We start from the raw sequence: 21,480 nt of genomic DNA, 5'->3' as shown, positions 1-21,480 counted from the left end.
GTTTGTTGCATTTCCAATAAACCTATAGAATCCTTTGAATTATTCGAAGACAAGAGCTTCAAAAACGCAAAGCATCACTGTGTCGTTCCTCTCATTTTGAGGGGAAGTTTGCACTCGCCTTTTATGTACTTACTTGTTTCGAGGCTGACACATGCTGCTTGGCAGGTGAGGGCAAGTTACATAAGCTCATGAAGCCTTACTCTAACCACATGCAGAATGGGAATAATAATCATACTCAGGTTATAGGGTAAACACAAAGGATTGACATAAGACAGCACTCAGTAAATTAGCTAGCATTCTCTTCGGTGTTAGTGTTGCCTTGGTTTAGCCCAAGAATGTCTTATGGATAAAAACCTGTGAGAATGTTAGAGCAGAACATTTTTTTGTGTGTGGTGGTCAAATGTGCATAATTGGAATGGAACATCTAAGTAGCTGAAACATGACTACAGCCTCTCCCCACACTAAATCCATTGATCCTCTTCCCCAGAGCACATCTCAGAGACCAAAATTAAGAGGCTCCCAAGGAAGGGGAACTTTAGGGCACCACGCTGATAAAGTACAGGTGTTGCTTAGAAAGTTTGCCTTAACTTACATATTTTGTGTTACCAGGTAAGACTGTCAGGTTGTTTTTTAAGGGAGAAGAAAAAATACGTTAAACAAATATATATTTATCGTGGAAATGCCTTTGTGTCTGATGTCTAGATTCTACGAATCATGGAATCCATTTGGGAGACGGAATCTTTGGATCTGTACCTCCTGCCATATGGTTGCATTTCAACTGGCGACAAAATAGGTATGTGGTTCCCTCAGGAGATGAATATCCCCCTCAGCTTGCTTTAAAGGATCATGAGTCCCCCAGTGTAGGCATTTAGTAACAGAAAAATTACAAACATAACCCATATAAAAAGGAAGGAAATGTTCCAAGACTGGTGCATGTGACTCTGGATTTAATGTGGATCTGTCGAAAATACACTAATGTGTGATTCCAATCCTGTGACTATACATGGCAATGATTTTAGTAAGAACTCATCCCCTCCCCTTTACTTCTCCACGTCTAAGCTGTAACTTGTTTCACTGCACATTAAACTTCTCTCTCACAAATAACATTTAAAAATAGATGGTAAGATCTGTCACTTATTTTAATATCTTAGAATTCACATTATTGAAGCTATTACCTACTCTACTCTTTTTTTAAACATGTTTTAAAGATTTTATTTATTTATTTGACAGAGAGAGTGTGATCAAGAATGAGAGAGAGCACGAGCTGGGGAAGGGCAGAGGGAGAGGGAGAAGCCGACTCCCCGCTGAGCCGGGAGTGTGATGCAGGGCTCCATCCCAGGGCCCTGGGATCATGACCTGAGCCAAAGGCAGACACTTAACTGCGCCACCCAGGTGCAGCACCTACTCTACTCTTAGATGCTTTTATAGACATTTAACAGTTTTGTTTCAGTGAAACATATTTTTATTCAAGCTTCCGAACCGAGAACTATATAAAACCACTCCCATTTGACCCTGTGATTAAAAAAGAAAAAGGCAGTTTGCCCAGCACATATGCATAAATGCTTTTCCTTTCAAACCCGACCTTTCCTCTTTTCACTCAGGGACACTGAAAGCATGTCCCACAAAACTTCCACCTCATTCTCCTTTTCTTCCTGTCCCTCCTGAGAAAACCAACTGCACAAACCTGGAAAACAGCCCCCTGGTTGAGGGTTGAGCCTGGGTGGCTCGGTGGTTGAGCATCTGCCTTCAGCTCAGGGAGTGATCCTGGGGCCCTGGGATTGAGTCCCGCATTGAGCTCCCTGCAGGGAACCTGCTTCTTCCTCTGCCTGTGTCTCTGCCTCTCCCTTTCTGTCTCTCATGAGTAAATAAATACAATCTTTAAAAGAAAAAAAAAAATACCCCCCTGGTTGAAAAGCCCTCTGCCCTCCAGTCAACAAAGACACACAACCATTCATCCTCTGGGTCAGGCATCAGGCCCCAATTTACACCGGATTCTGTGCATCCTCCCACAGGGATGATTGAGATTGTGAAAGATGCCACAACAATTGCCAAAATTCAGCAAAGCACAGTGGGCAACACAGGCGCATTCAAAGATGAAGTCCTGAATCACTGGCTCAAAGAAAAATGTGCTATTGAAGAAAAGGTGAGCTCCTGCGCTTCCCAGCTCTGAAGGCTCCTGCCAAGCCTGCCATTTATGTAGCAAGAATGGGTTCGTGTCTGCAAAGTATCTACCAGTGTCGTGCCTCCTGACGTTGGGCAAAATCCCTTACTGGTGAGGCAGCGGGGGCTGGCAGGGCCTTCCTGTATGACACAGCAGATCTGCCTAAAACGGAGGCGCTCTGTCCAGAATGCCATGAGCATTTGTTTCACCTTTGATTATCAGCCATGCTTTGCATAAAATTTGGTTCCATGAAATAATGTGTTGGCACCTTTTATGATAGTCTGTTTTGGTCGGTCAGAAAACTTTAGTCACCAGTATGAATCCCTTCCTACCTGGGAAATTCGACACATCCCATAAAGTAATTTCTCATTTACCCACTGCCCTCTAATCTAAACGGTGAATTATGGATGCTGCAAATGTCAGTTCTCCCATCCTTCTGAAGTACATATGCTGCATCCTTCACAAGCTGCGTGGTTGGGCTGTTTGGCTGTCATTTCAAGTTCTGCTGCACAGGATTAGCACTTCTCATTTGCATGGTTAGCAGCCTTTTGGGGAGGGAATATAATTAGCAGCATTTATTAGTCTGTTATACATGTAGATTTGTGAACCCGTGCATACTTGACGTGGTCACAAGCAAAACATATGTCCACCAATGAAGGAGAAATGGTTATGGGTTCTGTGGAGTTGTCGGCAAGCGATGCATGGAGAGGAAATGAGCCCTTTGATGAACTGTTGCTCTTTGACTCTTGTTTCCTCCTGCTGCTCTTGTGATTCACTGAATCTTCACCTAAAATATAAGGAGAGCAATGAGAAAGTCAGCACTTAGTAGATATGACATTAAATGAAATCAGGTGCAACCGACTCGGTCTCTGAAAAGAGTTCCCAGAATGGTACCTTTTTGGAAGTCAGCTGTCATAGATTCATGCTGCTTTTTCTGGTTAGAACACAACTAATATCTGGATGCTTTTTAATTAGTTTCAGGCAGCTGTGGAGAGATTTGTTTATTCCTGTGCTGGCTACTGTGTGGCTACCTTCGTCCTGGGAATAGGCGACAGGCACAATGACAATATTATGATCACAGAGACAGGTGAGTTTATTTATTATAATTGTTTTATTGTGGTAAAATACATATAACAAAATTTGCCATTTTAACCAGTTTCAAGTGTGCAAATGGCATTAAACACATTCACATTGCCATGCCACCACAACAGTGTCCCCACTGAACTAGTACTGACTCCCCCTCTCCCCCTCCCTGGGCACAGAGTAGTATTTAAACAGAGTTCAAGGTGGGAGCACACATCGAAGTCATTACCGTGCAGTGACATAGATGCTGTGATCACCCCAGAGAGGACCTGAGAGTGAATAATGGAAGAAGATGCCAGAAATGAGACTTCAGAAGGAAAAGCCAGAGAACAGCCTGAAAGCTAGCATAGAGGCACATCCCAGAAGCTGGTGAGGGCAGGTGTGATCACTAGTGTCAGATGTTACAGAGAAGTGACAAAAAGAACTCCCAGACGCCCTTCGCCCTGAAATGCTCTGCCTTCCTAACCTATCCCTTGTCACGAGTTCACTGACCTCCCTGACAGTGGGAGTGGCAGTTCCAGGAAATGTTTCTCTAAGAAATTTGGACCAATTTAAGAGTGGAGTCTGGAAAAAAAAAAAAGGCACCATATTGGGGTAAATTGCTGCTCTGTGTGAGAACCAAGAGACCTCACATGCTTATGGACCATGCACATGATACAGGCTATCTAGACAAGAAGAGATGGTGGCCATCCTAGTGGTAATAGTGCCCATGGTAAACATGGACTCAAAGGAGATTCAAAATGGTTTTTTTCTTTTTTAATTTTTTAAAGGTTTTATTTATTTATTCATGAGACAAACAGAGAAAGAGGCAGAGACACAGGCGGAGGGAGAAGCAGGCTCCCTGCGGGGAGCGCAATGCAGATTTGATCCCAGGACCCCGGGATCCCGCCCTGGGCCGAAGGCAGATGCTCAACCACTGAGCCACCCAGGCAACCCCCAAAATGGTTTTTTTCAATGGTGCTACTCAAAAGTAAACGGTGAATGCCCTTCCCCCAAGCAGAGTGAACCTCCATCTATTCTGAGTCACATCAAGGGCATAAGAGAGTCCCAGGCATAATGCTGACAGACTAGCCCGAGAGTCTGGACTTCTATTTCTAAGAATAATTCTGAGACGAGCCGAGAATTTTTTTTTAATGGCATTTGGCGTCATTTAAAGAACACCAGAAGGATATCAAAAACACACTTGGTTCAAAGAGTGCTTTGTGGTTACTACTACACACACCTGCTAAGCCGAAAAATATCACAAGCTGATAAAACAGGGTAAAAATAGCTCTCTCGCCCAAGATAGCTCATTTTCAGGCAACTTAAAAAATGTTTCAGGAAATAAACAAACCAGAGTGTTGTTACAAGCGATTGTGCCAGTGTGATGATGTCAGGCATTTTCTTCTCTTAAGGAAATCTATTTCATATTGACTTTGGACACATTCTTGGGAATTACAAAAGTTTCCTGGGCATTAATAAAGAGAGAGTGCCATTTGTGCTAACCCCAGACTTCCTGTTTGTGATGGGAACTTCGGGAAAGAAGACAAGCCTACACTTCCAGAAATTTCAGGTAATTGGCCTCCTTTTACTCGCCTCCGAGAACACGGACCAGACAGTGCCCACCAGGCACAGCAGCCCTCCTGCCTCGCCTTTCTTTCTCGCCCACTCTCTCTGGCTTGACCATGCCTTCCTCTTCCATTTCCTCCACTCCATCCCCGAGTGCAAAATGCCACTTCTCAGTAACCTCCCACCTAAAAGCAAACAGCAAGTGAAAGCATCCCATCCATAACCAGTGGGACTGGCAAATAGGGAAGGCCAGGCTGGCCCCTGTACCGAAGAGGGTCTCTAAGGAGGAAGGCCCAGCAAGCAGGTGCAGCCTCTGAATGTGCATTTCCCCATTCAAGCCAGGGCCTCAGAAAAGCCAAAATTTTTACCTGTATTTTTCAGGACTCTCAAACAATTGTGAGCGGCTCTTAATTTTTGCTACAGGTGTGTATTTATCAAATTATCGACAGAGGGCATTCCAGCTGCACCACGCCCTGTACGCATCTCACTCGTGTCAAGGACAGTCTCTCCTCTCATTTGAAACCCCATCAGCTTGTCCAGAGGTGGTACAAACAGCTCTGGCACGTTCTGCTGACCAGTGTACACAAGCTTTGACATGGGTCAACCCATCTCCCGGGGAATGTTCACACCCTCCTTTCTTTTTTCATTCCTTCCTGGTCTCCATCCACTTTTGACTATCAAATATTTCAAATACCCACTTGCAAATTTAATAACTGTGAATGAATAGAACTCTAAATGACTGCTAATTGCTACATAAAATACTGGCACGATACCCCATACAAACAGATCAGTAGAGGAAGAGTGATTATCTGCACGTGTGCCTCAGGTCCCCTTTAAAGAGCACCCCGTCCCCTGCCCTCAGCCTTAAGGCCTCTTCAGCACAGATCAGTTTGCAGTTGGCATTTCAGGAACAAATCTTCCAGAGTCTCCTCTTGAGTCCCCTGTTATCCGCGGGAGGTGGCCTGGGCCTTGAAACTCAGTGGAACAAGAACCAGGATACGTCTTGTTTTGAAACCTGTCTGTACTTGTTTGTTCTCCTGGCCGATTTCGATTTGATTACAGGACTCACCCTCCCACAGTTCCAGGAGTGTTGTCAGAGAAACTGAGATCTCTGGCGCCAGATGGTCTTAGGATTTTTTTTTGGGGGGGGGGTGTTTCTGTGTAAACTCAACTGGGTTTCAGACTATTTCCAGGGATTTGACACATTTCAGTCCTGTTTTTCTTTAAAGTTAAAAATTGTGTATCTTGACAACTTCCTGGAAGAGGAAAACGGTTAACGGTTAAAAAAAAAAAAAAAACCCAACCCTGGAAGAATGTTGCCATTTAAAGAAGAGGGGGACACTCAGTTCTCTTCTCCCAGAGGAGGGGGTTCATCTGAGTAGCTGCAAGCCCAGCTGCGAGCACGCCATTTGGAAGCAGGCGCCTGGGAACCTGCCCTCCCTGCCAGGCCCCCCCTTGCCTCTGGGCATGTGTTCTTTTTCTTTTTGTCAGCGGTTTTCCCCAGAACACCTGCCCCCATCTCTTCTATTCGCGTGGACCCCATAGTGCCCAAGCCACCCCTAAAATCCTAGCAGCACTCCCCCTTTAATCTTCTCTATCATTTACTTCAAAATATGCTTTAATGAGAAACAACTTGGGATGTGGGAGGCCACAGAGAGGTTCCATCCAAAGCATCAAACCTTTGCAGGGAGCCTTTGCACTGTTCTCTCGGGCCGGGACCATTTCTCTGTCCTCGGCAACCAAAGCTGCTTTTCCAAGGCATGTAAACCCCCCTCACTTAAGTGACCTCTAGGCAGGTGTGCCCCCCACACACACACACACGCACGCACGCCCCTGTGTAGTAGATTCACTGGCCTTGCTTGTCTGTGTTTCAGAGCACTAATACTCTTTAAGCACCGGTGAATACATGTTCTTGGAGCCTCACACACAGATCCAGAGCAGTACTGTGGGTGAAGGCTGGGCTTTGGAGCAGACGAATGAGCTTGAATCCTGGCCTGCTACTTAGAATCTCTGCAGGTGATACAAAGGATTCATGCATTCAGAACTTTGGGTCCCTCTTCTATAAAGTGACCTGGGGAAGACCTACTTCATGTGCCATCTTTAGGGATTATCTGAATGGAAGAGGTGGGATGCTCATCCCAGCGCCTGGACCTCAGCCGAAATTCAATACACAGCAGCCTCCAGCATTACACACACAGCAACAGGCCTTCTAACTTTGACAACGTTTAAGTTGAGAAGCCCTCTTAGAAATGAGACCTCAAGCAAGAGGGCAATATACAGAACACAAAAAAAGTAGCTTTGTTCTGGTAAAACAGCAAGGAGAGGGCCCAAGCTCTGCCTGCCCGCCCCCCCAAGCCCTCTCGTCTGCCCCCACCCCCATACTTTGCCCCACGTTCCCCACTCACAACAGGAAAAAAGCTGCCCCCCACACACACACACAGACACACACGTATACAATTATACATACGCAGACTTCCTAAAGTTTCCAGCTTGACAAAAATGAGCAGCAGGTTTTTCATTATTTGACTCAGACCTTGTAACAAATTTTTTTTTTCTTTTTTAACATACTACTAAGCCTTCCGGAAGCTTTTCTGTTTCTTAGTTTTATGTTCCCCTTTTGAGACGAGGTCCTTCAAGCTCTGAGAGTACATCCCTAAACTCTCTAAATAGCACCGCAGGATCTTGTATAATAAAGCTGCCATTTTTAGGCAGGCTAGGAGATGGTGTAATATATTTACATTTTGAATCAAAGGTGTCCTCGTTTCCAGCGAACTGCTAATTTTGAATGGTAAGGTTAATTCATGCACGCAGCACATTTGAATAACCTGTTAGGGAGGGTGGAGAAAAGCTGACCCACTTTTTTTGTTAAGCGTGAGGGAAGCCTTCTCTACAAATACGAAAAACACACCTAGCTTGGGCCAGAGGCTAGAAGGCCAAAAACTGAAAGAGGAAGGCCCTGCTTTATCTTATCCCCCCTTTTCCTTTTTTTTCCAAAAGATTTAGTTGAGCCCAGGACCATATTGATAATAGACTTCAGAAGCAAGCTGTAATCAGACAAAAGGGCACAAAACCAAGGCATACTCACGATTTGAACCCAAGAACATCTATTAGCCTTTGGAGCAGCATCCTGTTACGCCAGGTGCCAAACAGAAACATTTCGATGATAACGAGGTTGATAAATTCTCCTTTGAAAAATCTCTTCCTTACCAAAGAGTGAAAAGACAAAACGCGTTTTACCCACTATTTTAGACTCACTGTGCTTTAAATTTCACTGAATGACTTGAGAACGTAGATGACATGCACATACATTTATATCATTAGCAAATGAAATCTGGCTTCCTCCTCTTTTCATAGAAGAACCTGCGGATGGGGTTCCTAATTTTAAAAGTAATAAATTTTTTTTAAAGCCAGTAAGATATTAAAAATATCAGGAAGATACTAAAAACCCATTATCCCACCTTCCAAAAAAGAACACTGTCAACCTTTTAGTGTTTTTCCTTCATTCTATTATTTGGCCTTTTAGAAGGTTGTAAATTAATCAGAATTTGCTTAAAAACCGAACTTAAGTGACAGACACATTGTTCCTCTCTCTAAACTGCTCCGTGGCTTCTCACCTCACTTTGGATAAAATCTAAACCTCTAAGCTTGCCCTGCAAGGTTCTGGTCGAGGAGCTCCTGTCCTCTCCAGCCAGACCCCGTGGTACTCTCCCTGCATTCTCTCACTCGGCCAAGGTCACGGTGGCCCTTTCCCTGGAACACCCTTCAGGTCTCAGCTTCAGGACATTCCCCAGAGCCATCTCCTCCACGAGCGGTTGTGCTTTGCCCCGCCCCTGCACGGTGCCCTCACAGCACCTGTGGCAGGTATCATGGTGTGTGTAAGCCTGTGCAGCAGGGTCACGTCTGACCTGAATCCCTCCTGTGGGGCCTGAGACATAGCGAGCGCTCTGCAGGTATTTGCTGTGCGGAGGAGAGAAGGGTGAGCTGCTGGGTGAGAGCAGGTGACCCGTGGGGCTTCTTCCTTCTCCAGCATGCATCATATCCTGTGAGCTTATGAAATAGCAACTTAGGAGCAGATTGACAGACTACAACCACACCGATGTTCGTAAGCCTTCAAGATGCAGGTCACAGATCCACACATCAGAAGAGGAGACAATCCTAATTATGAAATCTAATGTTTTATTAATTGCTAGAAATGTGTAAGCGCCCTAAGGTGCCCATTCTTATTTTTGTGGCAATTCCCTTACTAATGTAAATATTACCTATCCACCCCCCCATGGGGTCCGTAGGCCATGCCAAGACAACAGGACACACAGTCTATACCTACAGCATACCCTCGATGTGTAGTTTCCAAGGAGTGTGAACAAAGTGGCCTACTATAAACAAGCATTCTGAAGATGTTCTTTGCATCCAGTAGGCACTAAGCATATGTATGTTAGATAAAGCTGAAGAAACCAGGGGAGCTAGATGATACCCGCGGGGGCACATCTATGCAAAGCAGGCAGCTCGGGGAGCATACTTAAAAGGCATTTGCCCCTAGATGTCACTCTTAAGAAGCGTTTAATAGGAGAGAAGTCTGGAACCTAGTCTTTGTGTTAATCTTGGTGGCAGCTTCCTCAGGCCCTGCCTGGTGCCCACCACTGGTGGCCGTGTCCCCACAGCAGGGCATATACCCAGGCCCCTTGCCCTACGGCTCAGCCCCGTGCCTAGTCTCCATGCTGAGTCCTGCCTTGGGTTATTCAGAACCACCTCTGCAGTCATCTCACTCTCATCTTGGATCCCAGGTTCTTTTAACCACTTCTGCCTCAGTTTCTACAGCACAGCCCTGCTTGTTAAACCTGCCTCTAGGACTGGGGTCCTGCCCCTTCCTGCCATTTGCCTTGTTGGTAACTCAAGTACTCTCCTAGCCTCCAGCCACAGGGACCACCAGGACCACAGGGACCTTGCCATCTGACACTTCTGAGGACTCTGGCCCCCTCCCCAGCATTCCCCATTCCTGTCCTCTGGCTGCGCTTCCTCATGCGGGAACCCTGCATCCGTCTACACTGAGAACTATCTATACTTATAACCTGCCAGGCTCGGCTTTCTGGGCCTCCTGCTCCATCCTGTTGTAGTCACCAGGCCCAGGAGTTCAACATACACTTATTAACTATCTGCTACGTTTCAGGCACTGTGCCAGGCCCCAAGAAAGCTCAGGTACTGCTTTGGCAAGGCAAGATGTCTTTACAGTTTAACCCCCTTCCATAAGACTGCTCTCTAATCCATCCTTTTATTTTTTTAACAAATTTTTTAAGGGTTTTATTTATTTCAGACAGAGAGAGGAAAGAGCAGCGAGAGAGAAAGAGCATGAGTGGGTTGGAAGGGCAGAGGGAAAAGCAGGCTTCCTGGTAAGTAGGGAGCCTGACACGGGGCTTGATCCCAGGACCCTAGTAGGATCATGACCTGAGCCAAAGGCAGGGGCTTAACCCATTAAGCTACCCAGGCGCCCCAATCCATCCTCATTTTAAAGCAATCGCTCTTGCCAAAATTGAATTTGACTTACGCATGTCCAGCATTGATTCATCATGTGTTTGCAGACTACTTAGAGTGTGCCAGACTCTGTGCTGGGCGTAGGTGACTAGGAGCAGAAGCATAGCCCCAGCACACAGCGGAAGACACACACACACACACACACACACACACACACACACACACACACACAGCTTTGTTTAAGGATTTCAAAAGTGGTTTGCAGAGGGAGCAATTAATCCTGCCCTGGGGATAGAAAGGAGTGTGAATGAATGGGGTTTTATCCGACCTTGATGGATAAGATCAGTTCCATTTTGCTAGGCAGAAAAGGGATCGAAGGAACATCCAGGCACAAAGAATAACCTTAGCCAGGGCATGAAGTCAGTATTTAGTATCAGTATTTAGGAACAAAAAGTACAGTTGTCGGGTATGGATGGAACACAGTTATAGACGGGAATGTGTGGTGAAATTTGGATCAAGGAAGGAAATTTGCATCCAATTTCAAGCAGTACAAGAGCTGCATGGGGGGAGGGGGAGCAGAAAGCAAAGCAAAGAAGTCGATTGGAGCTCAACTGATGAACCATAAATTACTGTAATGGAGGCCTATAATAGCTCAACAGGGAGATGACAAATTTATCTGTCGAGTTGAGAAAGGATTCCCTCCTGGGATCTGCACCCCGGACCACTAACAAGGTCAAGCTCAGCCTCCTTTCTCCAGGCCTGGAGATGCTCAGTACTCCATTGGAAACTAGCCTCAGAGAAGGGTCCAGCATCAGCCATTGGTAGGTGTTGGAATCCACTGGTGTGGAATCTGCCCCAGAAGCAGCCTTGAAAGATGACCTTGAGTTGGGCTGCTGCGTTAATCGGCCAGCATGCAGGGTCACTCAGTGCCTAAGATATTGGACCCCTGTGACTTTTAAGCCTTTGTCAAGAATAACCTTCCAACTGGCATCTTCTCTCAATGTTTAGTTTCTTTTAGAGAATTGTTTTGTCTACCCAAAGAGTATTGCTGAGGGTGTTTTTCACCATGTTACAAAAAGCATCCTCTTTATAGAGATCCTCATGCGAAATCTCTATCAGTTTGTAGTTTCTAGAAAGGCTGTATTTCTCCTAAACAAATAGTAGCTTAAAATCTTCTGAGCATTGGATGAAGTAACGGGCTTGATTTTCCTTTTGGCTAGAGATATATTTGAAGATCACCCATCGCAGGTATAAAGCATTTGTGACGTATAGCGTTTGAACTGGTCTCTGTCTGAAACCCACCGTGATCATTTCCTTTGTCCTTCCTTTCTTTTTTTTCTACCCACTTCAAAGTAATGTTATTTTGACCTCTATGTATCCAGATAATCCACCTTCAATCCTTTTTGGAACAGGCTAGAACACACACACACACACACACACACACACACACACACACACACACCACCTACATACAGTCCATTTAGACTAACTAATGCAGGGCAGTGTAATTGTAACCTGTAGGTTTCTAACGAGCTTGTAAGTATTCGAGAACATGACAGTAGAGCCCTGCCCCTGGTAGACAGAGCTAGCCTGAGAATCATTTCTAAGAGGTCCTTAGAGATAAGATTCCTAATTCAAACTCAACAAATGTACAGCCAAGTGTCAGACACACTCTTCTTTCAGATTTACGAGAAAGTGCTTCCTCCTGCATTATTAGGTCGGCTAATCAGTGTCTCCCCATTTTGCTAAAACAACTTCTAAAGGCATTGCCTGGCCAATTCATTGATCTTTTTTTTATATATACAAAACAAAATAAACTCCTCTTTGACAGAAATACTATTTCTCTCCACGATCGCCTTCCTCTAGCAGACAGAGGCAGCCTTACTATTTAGGAAAAGTCAGTGGGTGAGGACCTTGCCTTTCATTGATGAATCTTTGTGAGTTTTTTTCTCTCCTCTCTCCTCAGCCCTGAAGTTCCTGTTTTGTAGTCCTGGGGTTAGTTACTTCCTCATTTTTGTCGATTTGTGCAGTAATATTTCACTTCCACTTTGGTTCTAGATGAGAATGGAGGAGTTTAAGAAAAAGTAGGCCTATGCCATCTGACTTTGGACGGTCTAAAGCAGCCAGAGCTCATTGGTGGTGAAGAAATTAGTAGACTGTATATAGAAAGTATTCAGTTTAGGTGAACCACATTGGGCCCAGTTAACAAACCAACTAGAAGTTTTGACTCTGAAATGGTAATGAATTCTTTTGTTCCCAAGACCTATGGGAGTGGTAGCTTTGTAAAAACAATCCTTTCCTTCCGTACTAGATGCTATAATTAAGGCATCTGAACCAACTGTGGAATTAAGAGCTGATGCGCAGTGTAGGCTCAATCTACCTATTAACTACCCGTGGAGAGTGTTTGGGCTAACCTGAACAGTTTGTCAGCGGTCCCCATCCCTCATTCACTCTCGTTGACAAGTACATCACACCAACTTCCTGAGGTCAGAGTCTTCCTTTATCCCTTCTGCTCCACTCAGTATTAGAACGCCTTCCCCGGGCAGCTGAGAAGGACGGACTGAGGATTTGGGGAGGACAGTGCCAGGCAGCCCTGGCAGAAAGGAAAAATCCACTGCTCCAGCAAGACACTTCTGTGTTCTGTGCTTCCCCCTGAGCTCCCCAGACCACATCCTCAGTCCCCTAAACCACAGGCCTCCGGGCCAAGGCAGCGGAGCCAGGGTGCTCTCACACACCCCGGGGGCTGAGTGGGAAGGGCAGAAATGAAACTTCTGGGGCTTGGGGAGCAGCGCCAGCGCCCAGCTGTGCCCCTCCAGCAGAACCACCTGCAGATGCAGCCCAGCACTACACACCCCCAACTCCCTACCCACCTCCACGTCGAGAAGTGCGTGCTCAATAATGCAACTTCTCCTATGACCACTGCTAATTGCCCACCACTTATACACCACTTATACACACTTCAATCTCACCACAACCGTATGAAGCGGGTAGTGCTACTCTTCGTCTTCTACAGATGAAGAAACTGAGCCCCAGAGAGGTTAAGTGATTTCTCCAATGACAAGCAACTTGTCCATAATAAAGCCAAGATTTGAATCCAGGCAGCGATGTGACTCCACCCTTCTAACCACTGCTAAGCCAAAGAGAATTCAGTCTCTATACGTTGTGTCTGCATGCAATTTGGGGATGACATTTCTTTCTCACAGACAGGACCCTTCGCACACAGTGAAAATCAAAACTGAATAAATTCTAGCCAGGGGAAATGCCTTATGTGGATGAGAGGGCAATCAAGAGAGACACTGGATGATTCTTTTCCTTGAACACATCTCTGTGTGTTACAGTGACAAGTGAATCCGTGGGTTGCCGCTTAACAACTATTCACTGAGCACCCATTGATTGCTGTTAGAATACCTTGGCCCCAGATTGATTTTCCTTCTCAAAAATTTTCTATTAAAGAGTCTGACTACACAGTGAGCTCAGACAGCAAGGGGTGTGCCTGGAGCCCCCAGTGTACAGAGGATCGAAAATAATTAAAAATCAGCATGTACTCTGATTCAAAATCAAAAGGCATCCCCATCTATGCCCTTGTGAAAACTGTGCAAGCTGACAAATTAATGAGCCAGTTGCCCCGGGTGGAGTCTGCCCTTCGCCTGTGTAATTACCAAGAAATGAGAGCAAGTTTGCTGGGTCCTCTGGATGAGCAAAAGGTAATGATTTCTGGCCAAAAGTGGAGTCACTAAGGATGCAAGAGACTAATGCACTAGGGCTGAGGCAGGAATATCCCAGGCTTTTGGGTCTGGGAGTCTCCAGCTCCATGGCAAGTAGGCAGAAAGGAGATATAGAGGGATCTGCCGTCCAGGCAGGAAAGGAGACAACTAACGTATTGAACACTCACTATGTGCTAGGCATCTTATATATGTTGTCTCACTTAATGCCAGAATAGTCCATGGGTTTTTCTACCTGGAGAGGGCGATGCATACACTGTCCTGCTTTGATGTACAGGATGATACAGGCATGACCACCACTACCGTTGCGCTTTTCCTGCCACATGCAAGTGACACAGACAAGATCATCCAAAAGCAAAAAGAAAAGTCACTATCTTAATATTTTGGCCTGTAACCTTATAGTCTTTTTTCTACATAAATGTTTCGTGTTCATTTACCAACATGGGCCTATGCCACATGTGTTATGTCTGCTTTTTTAACTCAGACACAGTTACATGGTCATTCAGCATTCCTATACAATCTCACCTTAGCACTCAGCACACGTTTGGAGGTACTTTCATCAATCCTTTTTATCAACCCCCACTTGTAGGATGTCTAGGTTACCTTCAAGTTCCTTCATTTTTAAATGATGTTCTAATGAATATTCTTGTAGATCGAGCGCTGCAAAAATGATCCCATTTTTTTAAAGGTAAATTTTAAGCATGGAAACAATAAACTTTTTAAAGTCCAGTTTATTGAGGCATAAGTCACCTACAGCAGAACGGGGCCTTTTTGTATGTATACTTCTTTGAATTTTGACGAATGGCACAGGTCATGTAACTGCCACATCAACAAAATTCTATAACATTTATTAGTAATTTAAAGCTTTTGATGCATGTTATCAAATTGTCTGCTAGGAAAATTATACCTATTCCCACCTTCTGCCAGCCTGTGAAAGGTGAGCTTTGGACATTATTCTTTTTTAAAAATTTTAAATTTTCCAATTTGGTAGGTGAACGTTTCCATCTCATTTCGTTACATTTATTTGATTACTTGTGAGGTTGAGTATTTTTTCATGTTTATTCTCTGTTCTTATGTCTTATAGTGTGAATTCTCATTTATATCCCTGGCTTATACATCTAGCCAACTATTTATCCACTCTTTCTTATTGATTTGTAAGAGCTATTGGAGGCCGGTAATGAAGAAGTGACTTGTGTTGTAAATATGTTTTCTATTGTCATTCATCTCTTCTATCATTGTGTATAGCTTTTTTTCTTCAATAACATTTCCATAATCTCTCCACCTTTACCTTATAGATCACACCTCAGAAAGCCATCTTCATAAAGGCTTTTCCCACTCTAGGATTATTTAAATGTTTGCCCTTTTTACGTTTAATCTTTAATGCATCGGGAATTTCATTTTTGGCATACCACACAGAGTAAGCTTTATTTGTCCCCCAAATGATGAGCCAGTTACACCAGTCGCATTTATCCAATAATAGATCTTTTCCTCGCTAATTGGAGAAGTCACCTTTGTTACGCATTACACATACCACGTATTCAGATCCGTGTGCTGAACTTTCCATTCTCATCTACAAAATGTCTTATCTTTTTTTGGAAAAGAACAGGTGCTATTCCCAGAGTTTTAAATATTGTAGTTTTAGAATATGTTTTAGTATCTAGCCTGCCAAGCACTGTTCTTCATTAGTGTACTTGTTCAAAATGTTCTTTTAAGCCCTAAGGATTCCAAACATATCTTGAGTTTAAATATCAAATAGGAATTTTTGTTGAAATTTCATTATAGATTAACTTCAGAAGAATTTGCATCTTTATAATAAGCAATCTTATCTCCAAGGATCATGCTACATCACTTCACATATTCAAGGACTTTTTTAATTTCTCAGTACATTTTTAGACTTTAAAAAAATGGGTTCTGCATGCTTTGTGTATGTATTTATCCCAGGAATCATGGGGGGGTTTGTTGCCATTACTCACAGCATCTGTCTTTTCATTATGCTTCTAACTGATGGTTCCTATTTATAGCATCCTATGTATTAATTTTATAAAAAGCTAGTTTAATAAAAACTAGTTACTATAGTGTTTTTCCTTTTTTCCACCCAGGACTCAGTGAAATTATTTTTAAATACTAACCGTTTTATCTTTTACATTTCAGTTACATATTAAGTTACATGTTAACTTTTTTAAAAAAATCAGAAGTGGAGGCAACTGGCTGGCTCAGTCAGTAGAGTACTCAACTCTTGATCTCAGGGTTGTGAGTTCGAGCTCCACGTCGGGTATAGAGATTACTTAAAAATAAAACCTTAAAAAAATCAGAAGTGGATTTTAATACAGTGCCTTTTTTTTGTTTGTTTTCGTTTTTTGTTTTTCTTTTTTTGTTGTTTATTTCTCTTTTCTTCTTTTTTTATTATTTTTTTTTGTTTAATACAGTACCTTTTGATGATCTAGCAATTTTAGAATAAACTCTCCTTGGCGATAGTATATTATTCTTTTAATATTTTACTCCATATTTTATTTGAAATATTTATATCTGTAATCATTAACTTCAGTTTTCTCTTAACACACTATCTTTGCCAAGTTACAATATTAAGATTGAGTTGTTCTCAATGCTATAAAATTGAGAACCTTGCAATTTCTTCTATACTTTGGGATCATTGGCACAAGCATGCCCTGCTTAACAAGTAGACTTAACTCACCTGTATCACCTGCTCTAAGGCTTTTGGAAGAGGCACGAGCCAAAGCATTTAAAACCCTCTCACTAAGTATTTAGAATTTGTATGAAAATCACCAGGTTTATTCAAACAGTTTTGAACATCAACGAAATGCTAATACATCTGTTTTTCTTAGAATCGGACAGATTGTAAAATAGAGATGAAAACAAAATCTCCAACCCCACATTCCCATCATTTCCCTGGATTCCATTAGCCCTTGGAAAACACTTATTCTTAAACAAAGTTCACTGCTTCCAGTATGGTGTTCAAAAACGGACTCACCCTGTTTCAGAGACTACAGAAATTTCCACCCTCAATTTTCTAGGAAAGAAATTGACGTAAAAGGTAGAGTAAGAGAAAAGATGAAATATAGTGTACCAAATTAGTTTTCTTGAGCACACCCTGGACATAGGCAACAACACTAAAGATAGTCTATGTTCTCATCAAGGCTTCCATCTGAGGAGGGGCACCTGCCCCATTGGTGATGGCTTCCATCCATGAGGACAGGATAACACCATCTAAATTCTGGGACAGCCCCGTGGTCTTCAGCCTACTTAGTTACGGCAACAACCTTAACAGCCTCTTCCTTTCCTTTGTCCAGGACGTCTGCGTTAAGGCTTACCTCGCCCTTCGCCACCACACAAACCTACTGATCATCCTGTTCTCCATGATGCTGATGACGGGAATGCCCCAGTTAACAAGCAAAGAAGATATCGAATATATTCGGGATGCTCTAACAGTGGGGAAGAACGAAGAGGAAGCTAAGAAGTATTTTCTCGATCAGATCGAGGTTTGCAGGGACAAAGGATGGACTGTGCAGTTTAACTGGTTCCTGCATCTCGTCCTGGGCATCAAACAAGGAGAGAAACATTCCGCCTAGTTCTCCAGGCTAGAATGCAAAAGAAGTCAGGTGTCCTAAAGCTTTAAGTCCGCATGTTTGTCATCAAACTTGGATCTAAAAATGTAACAGGACGTTATGAAGGCTGGCACTTCAGAAAGACAGCCCTGTTCCTAGCTGGACTCTTCACCAGAGAAAAATACTGGCATGTTGGATTGTTTGCTTAAGGAATGTTCGGTTTTAGAATCATGTGCAGGTTTGTTATTTTGGTTTTTTTTCCTCATTTGTCTCAGGTGATGTTGGAGAACATTCTAAGTCTAAACAAACTAATTACTTCCTCATCTTGCCTGCTTTGGTTTGACTATCTTATTATTGAGTGCTTCTTGAGAATAATTAGTGACATCTATTTTCCTCTGGGTTTATTCTGAATTTTGGTTGTTCTCATGCTCCTCAAGCTCTTGAGAAGAAAAGATGTAATCGCTGTAACCTCTCAGTTCCCTGAAGGACACTTGGAAACACCCTCCCCCCCCACCCCGCCCCCCAGCATCCGTAGATGTCAGCTATTTGCTAAAAACAAAGGAAGGCCAGCTCATCTTTTCAGTGTCTTTGTAATTAGGTTCTTTTAGAGTGTCCAACTGAGATGCCCGCACACATACTGGAAAATCCGAACCTTTGTGCCCTGGCCCTTCTCTGCTGGTCTGGCTGTGGGGTCGTGAAGAAGAGTAACAGAGATGAGACCATTCGTCTCAACTCTGCCCAAGAGTAAACTGTCAAATACAGTTACTCGAGCCTTCACTAGCATGGAATCAGGAAGATACTAAAGGGACTCGGTTTTTTACTTTTATCTTCCTCCCAGCCTCCCTTCTTCCTTTACTGCTACCCTCTCACAACTTTTTACCCAAGTTGTGAAATCCTCGAGGGTTGAACACATCTACCCTAGAATTCAAAAATCTGAAAGCCATCTCTCCTCTAGGGTTACAGGAACTTTAGGTACTAATCTGTAAAAATGTTTGATGGAGTCTTTTTACTTTTAAGTATTTTATTAAAGAGGACATTCTAGGAAATAGGGATTCGTTTCCAAATGCCTTAATTTAAAATTTTAGTCTAGGCAGTTTTTTCTTTTTCAATGGAAGAAGGTATTGGATATCTAAACAGTACTTCTAGTTAGGAAGAACACTACTTGCCCTGCCCATCTCTCAGTTTAAAGGACTTTTAAACTCTGACATATTCTGCAGATTTCCTAGTAGAAATTGGAATGTCTTCTTTAAAAACTATTTTTCATCTCCTAAGTATTTTTGCTATTTATTGGAAGTGTTGTTTCACCTTAGAGAAAGATCGTTAAATTATTTATAAAATATCTTAAAATTACATATAGTTAACACTTTACCTAGAAATCACTCTGTTAACAGTGTCTATGTTTAAACCCAATCAGATATAAATATTTAATTTAAACTTTTTCTAAATAGATACCTGTTTGACTTCAGTGTAGCCCAAATCTTTCTTTTTGTATATGCAAAAGCTCTTTGAAGGTATTGGTAACACTGCTTCCACACCTGCTGAGCCTTTCCCCTGGCTCTCAGGGGTCTAGAAAGAACTCTTCCTTGACAACTTGTCCTTTTAAAATCACACTCTATCCCCACTGTATAGGGGACCATGCCCTGTAATGAAATGTTTAATCCTCTGTATTAATGGAAGGGAGATGTTTTATGGCATTTTTACAACAACTATTCCCTACCATTCTTTTGAAGATGAATAGGAAGAATGACACTTTCTAATTCAGAAGAAGATGTATTCATTATTCTTATAAAGAACAGCCAAGCTTGGCCTTGCAAATTCTGCTTTTTATTTGAATTGCTGAAATCGTCTTGATAGAAGAATTACAGAGGAATGTATTTATATTTAGTTTATTGGCACATGGGCATACCTATTTTCTCTTCAAATGAACAGGTTCTTTCCATACACTGATACCTGGTTCTCCCACATTGGGCCTGGTTCTCCCACATTTCACTGAAAGTAGAACTTTAACTCTTTAGACTTGCAGATAAAAATTACCTAGGTGTGTTTCCTTCCTTCATTATTCCCAGTGAATCACATGAACCACAACTTTTAGATCTTTGAAAATGTTCTAGAACAAGGGTCATCTCCCCCTGGGAGGAGATTTGGGGGAACTTCCCCACAACTCAGTCTTCACTGCCAGATGAAAACAAAGATTACAAGTCAGATGATTCAGGTCAAAGCAGCTTTTGTGTGTGTTGAGGACTGGCTACGTCATTTGCAGAGCCTACTGCAAAATGAAAATGTGGGGCCTGCCATTCAAAAATTATTAAGAAACTCGAGATGGCAACGGCCGAGCATGAAACCAAGCATGGGACCTTGTGACTATGAGTCACCACACAGGTCACAAGCCCATGAGCTGCACTGTATGTATCTGAATAATGGCTTTGGTGCTCAATTTTACATTTGGACTAGGTCTGTACAAGTTCAGATCAAAATGTTATATCTGTTCTAATTAAAATACCTCATCTCCATGGCTGTACATTAGGACTTAAAACATTGGCCTATTGTTTTTGGACTGGAATCATGCTGTTTAAGTAGAGCAAAGCAGACGTTTGAGACCTAGCCCCATATGACAGTACTTAACAAGCCCCGGTTAAAGTATGAGGGACTGGAGACATTATAGATAAAACACAGAAATTCCAAGAGAAAGCTCTTGATTTTTTTTTTAAGTAACTTTTTACTAAGTATATATTTTACAAGAGCTAAATTGTTTTTTTAGAGAAAGGTTAGATCTAGAGTTTGCAGGATAATTTGGAGGCTGTGAGTCCTCTGTAAATGGAAATTATTTTTTGAAAGGAGCCAAAAACTACTTTAGAAAGTAAGTTTCTAGAACAAATTCTGGCATTTGGTAAACTAGGTTCTATGTACATGGCTATGAAGTAAATGATCAATTATGTTTTACAACACAAAGGAAAATATTGGGGGATTATTAAGGGTTCCGCTGTCTTACTTCTGTTTAACCCAACCTAATAATTCTGGTCAATAAAGCTGGTTCTAGTCTGTGTACTCGTCTGCATATTTACAAAAGACTCATTTTTTTTTTAGGACAGATGCTAGAGGCCCTTAAAGCACACTCCTTAACAAACATATTCCAGAAAGTTGAGATATTCCCTCTTCTGGATGGTCCAGGTCTCCCCACCTGCATTTGCCTTTTAATGAGAAATTGTTCAATGTAAATTCAAAATGAAAGAATTGACCCCTTGTGTCCTCTGTACACATCTCTTAATTTCTGAAAGGTTTTCAGAAATTAATTATCTGAAGGTATTTCAGATATTCCTGAAAGTCAAATTCTTAAAGAAATCCTTATGGAGGGGCACCGGGGTGGCTCAGTTGGTTGAGTGTCTGCCTTTGGCTCAGGTCATGATCCCAGGGTCCTGGGATTGAGCCCCACATGTGGGGGGGGGGCTCCCTGCTTAGCAGGGAGCCTGCTTTTCCTTCTCCCTCAGCCCCTCCCTCCCGCTTATGCTCTCTCTCTCAAATAAATAAATAAAACCTTTAAAAAAAAGGAAAAAGAAAGAAATCCCTATGGAGTGTCTGCCATAGACTCTGTGCTGAGTACTGGGGATGAGAATATGGACCAAAAATGACCCAGCTTCAGTCCTTAAAGAGTTTATAGTCTGGTGGCAGTAGCAGACCCTTCATTATGGATGTCTCTCATGGGTTGAAATGTGTCCCCCAAAAAGATATGTTGACATGCTAACCCCTGCCCCACCCCCATATCTGTGAATGTGATTTTATTTGGAAATAGGTTCTATCAATGTAATACACTAAGGATGAGGTCATGATGGTGGGCCCTGACCCAATGACTGCTATACTTAAGAGAGAATGTAATAGAGGTAGAGATTACAGTGTCTAAAACCACAGGACACCTGGGGCTTCCAGAAGCTCGAAGAGACCA

The 21,480-nt window shown here is 42.9% G+C and overlaps 1 protein-coding gene across 1 annotated transcript in view; it reads left to right on the top strand.

The window, feature by feature from the left end:
- Positions 1–20,586, top strand: part of PIK3CG (phosphatidylinositol-4,5-bisphosphate 3-kinase catalytic subunit gamma) — a 35,609-nt gene extending 15,023 nt beyond the window's left edge. The window contains exons 7-11 of the mRNA XM_055300721.1: positions 703–793; positions 2,013–2,143; positions 3,137–3,248; positions 4,639–4,796; positions 17,289–20,586. Coding sequence (XP_055156696.1) covers positions 703–793; positions 2,013–2,143; positions 3,137–3,248; positions 4,639–4,796; positions 17,289–17,567 — 771 coding nt within the window. The 3' untranslated portion in view covers positions 17,568–20,586. The remainder of the gene's footprint in view (positions 1–702; positions 794–2,012; positions 2,144–3,136; positions 3,249–4,638; positions 4,797–17,288) is intronic.
- Positions 20,587–21,480: the final 894 nt, after the last annotated feature.

This window comes from Nyctereutes procyonoides, unplaced genomic scaffold (genome assembly GCF_905146905.1).
Source record: "Nyctereutes procyonoides isolate TBG_1078 unplaced genomic scaffold, NYPRO_anot_genome, whole genome shotgun sequence".
In the NCBI taxonomy this organism is placed as follows: Eukaryota; Metazoa; Chordata; class Mammalia; order Carnivora; family Canidae; genus Nyctereutes; species Nyctereutes procyonoides.
This window is presented reverse-complemented; position numbering and strand designations above follow the sequence as displayed.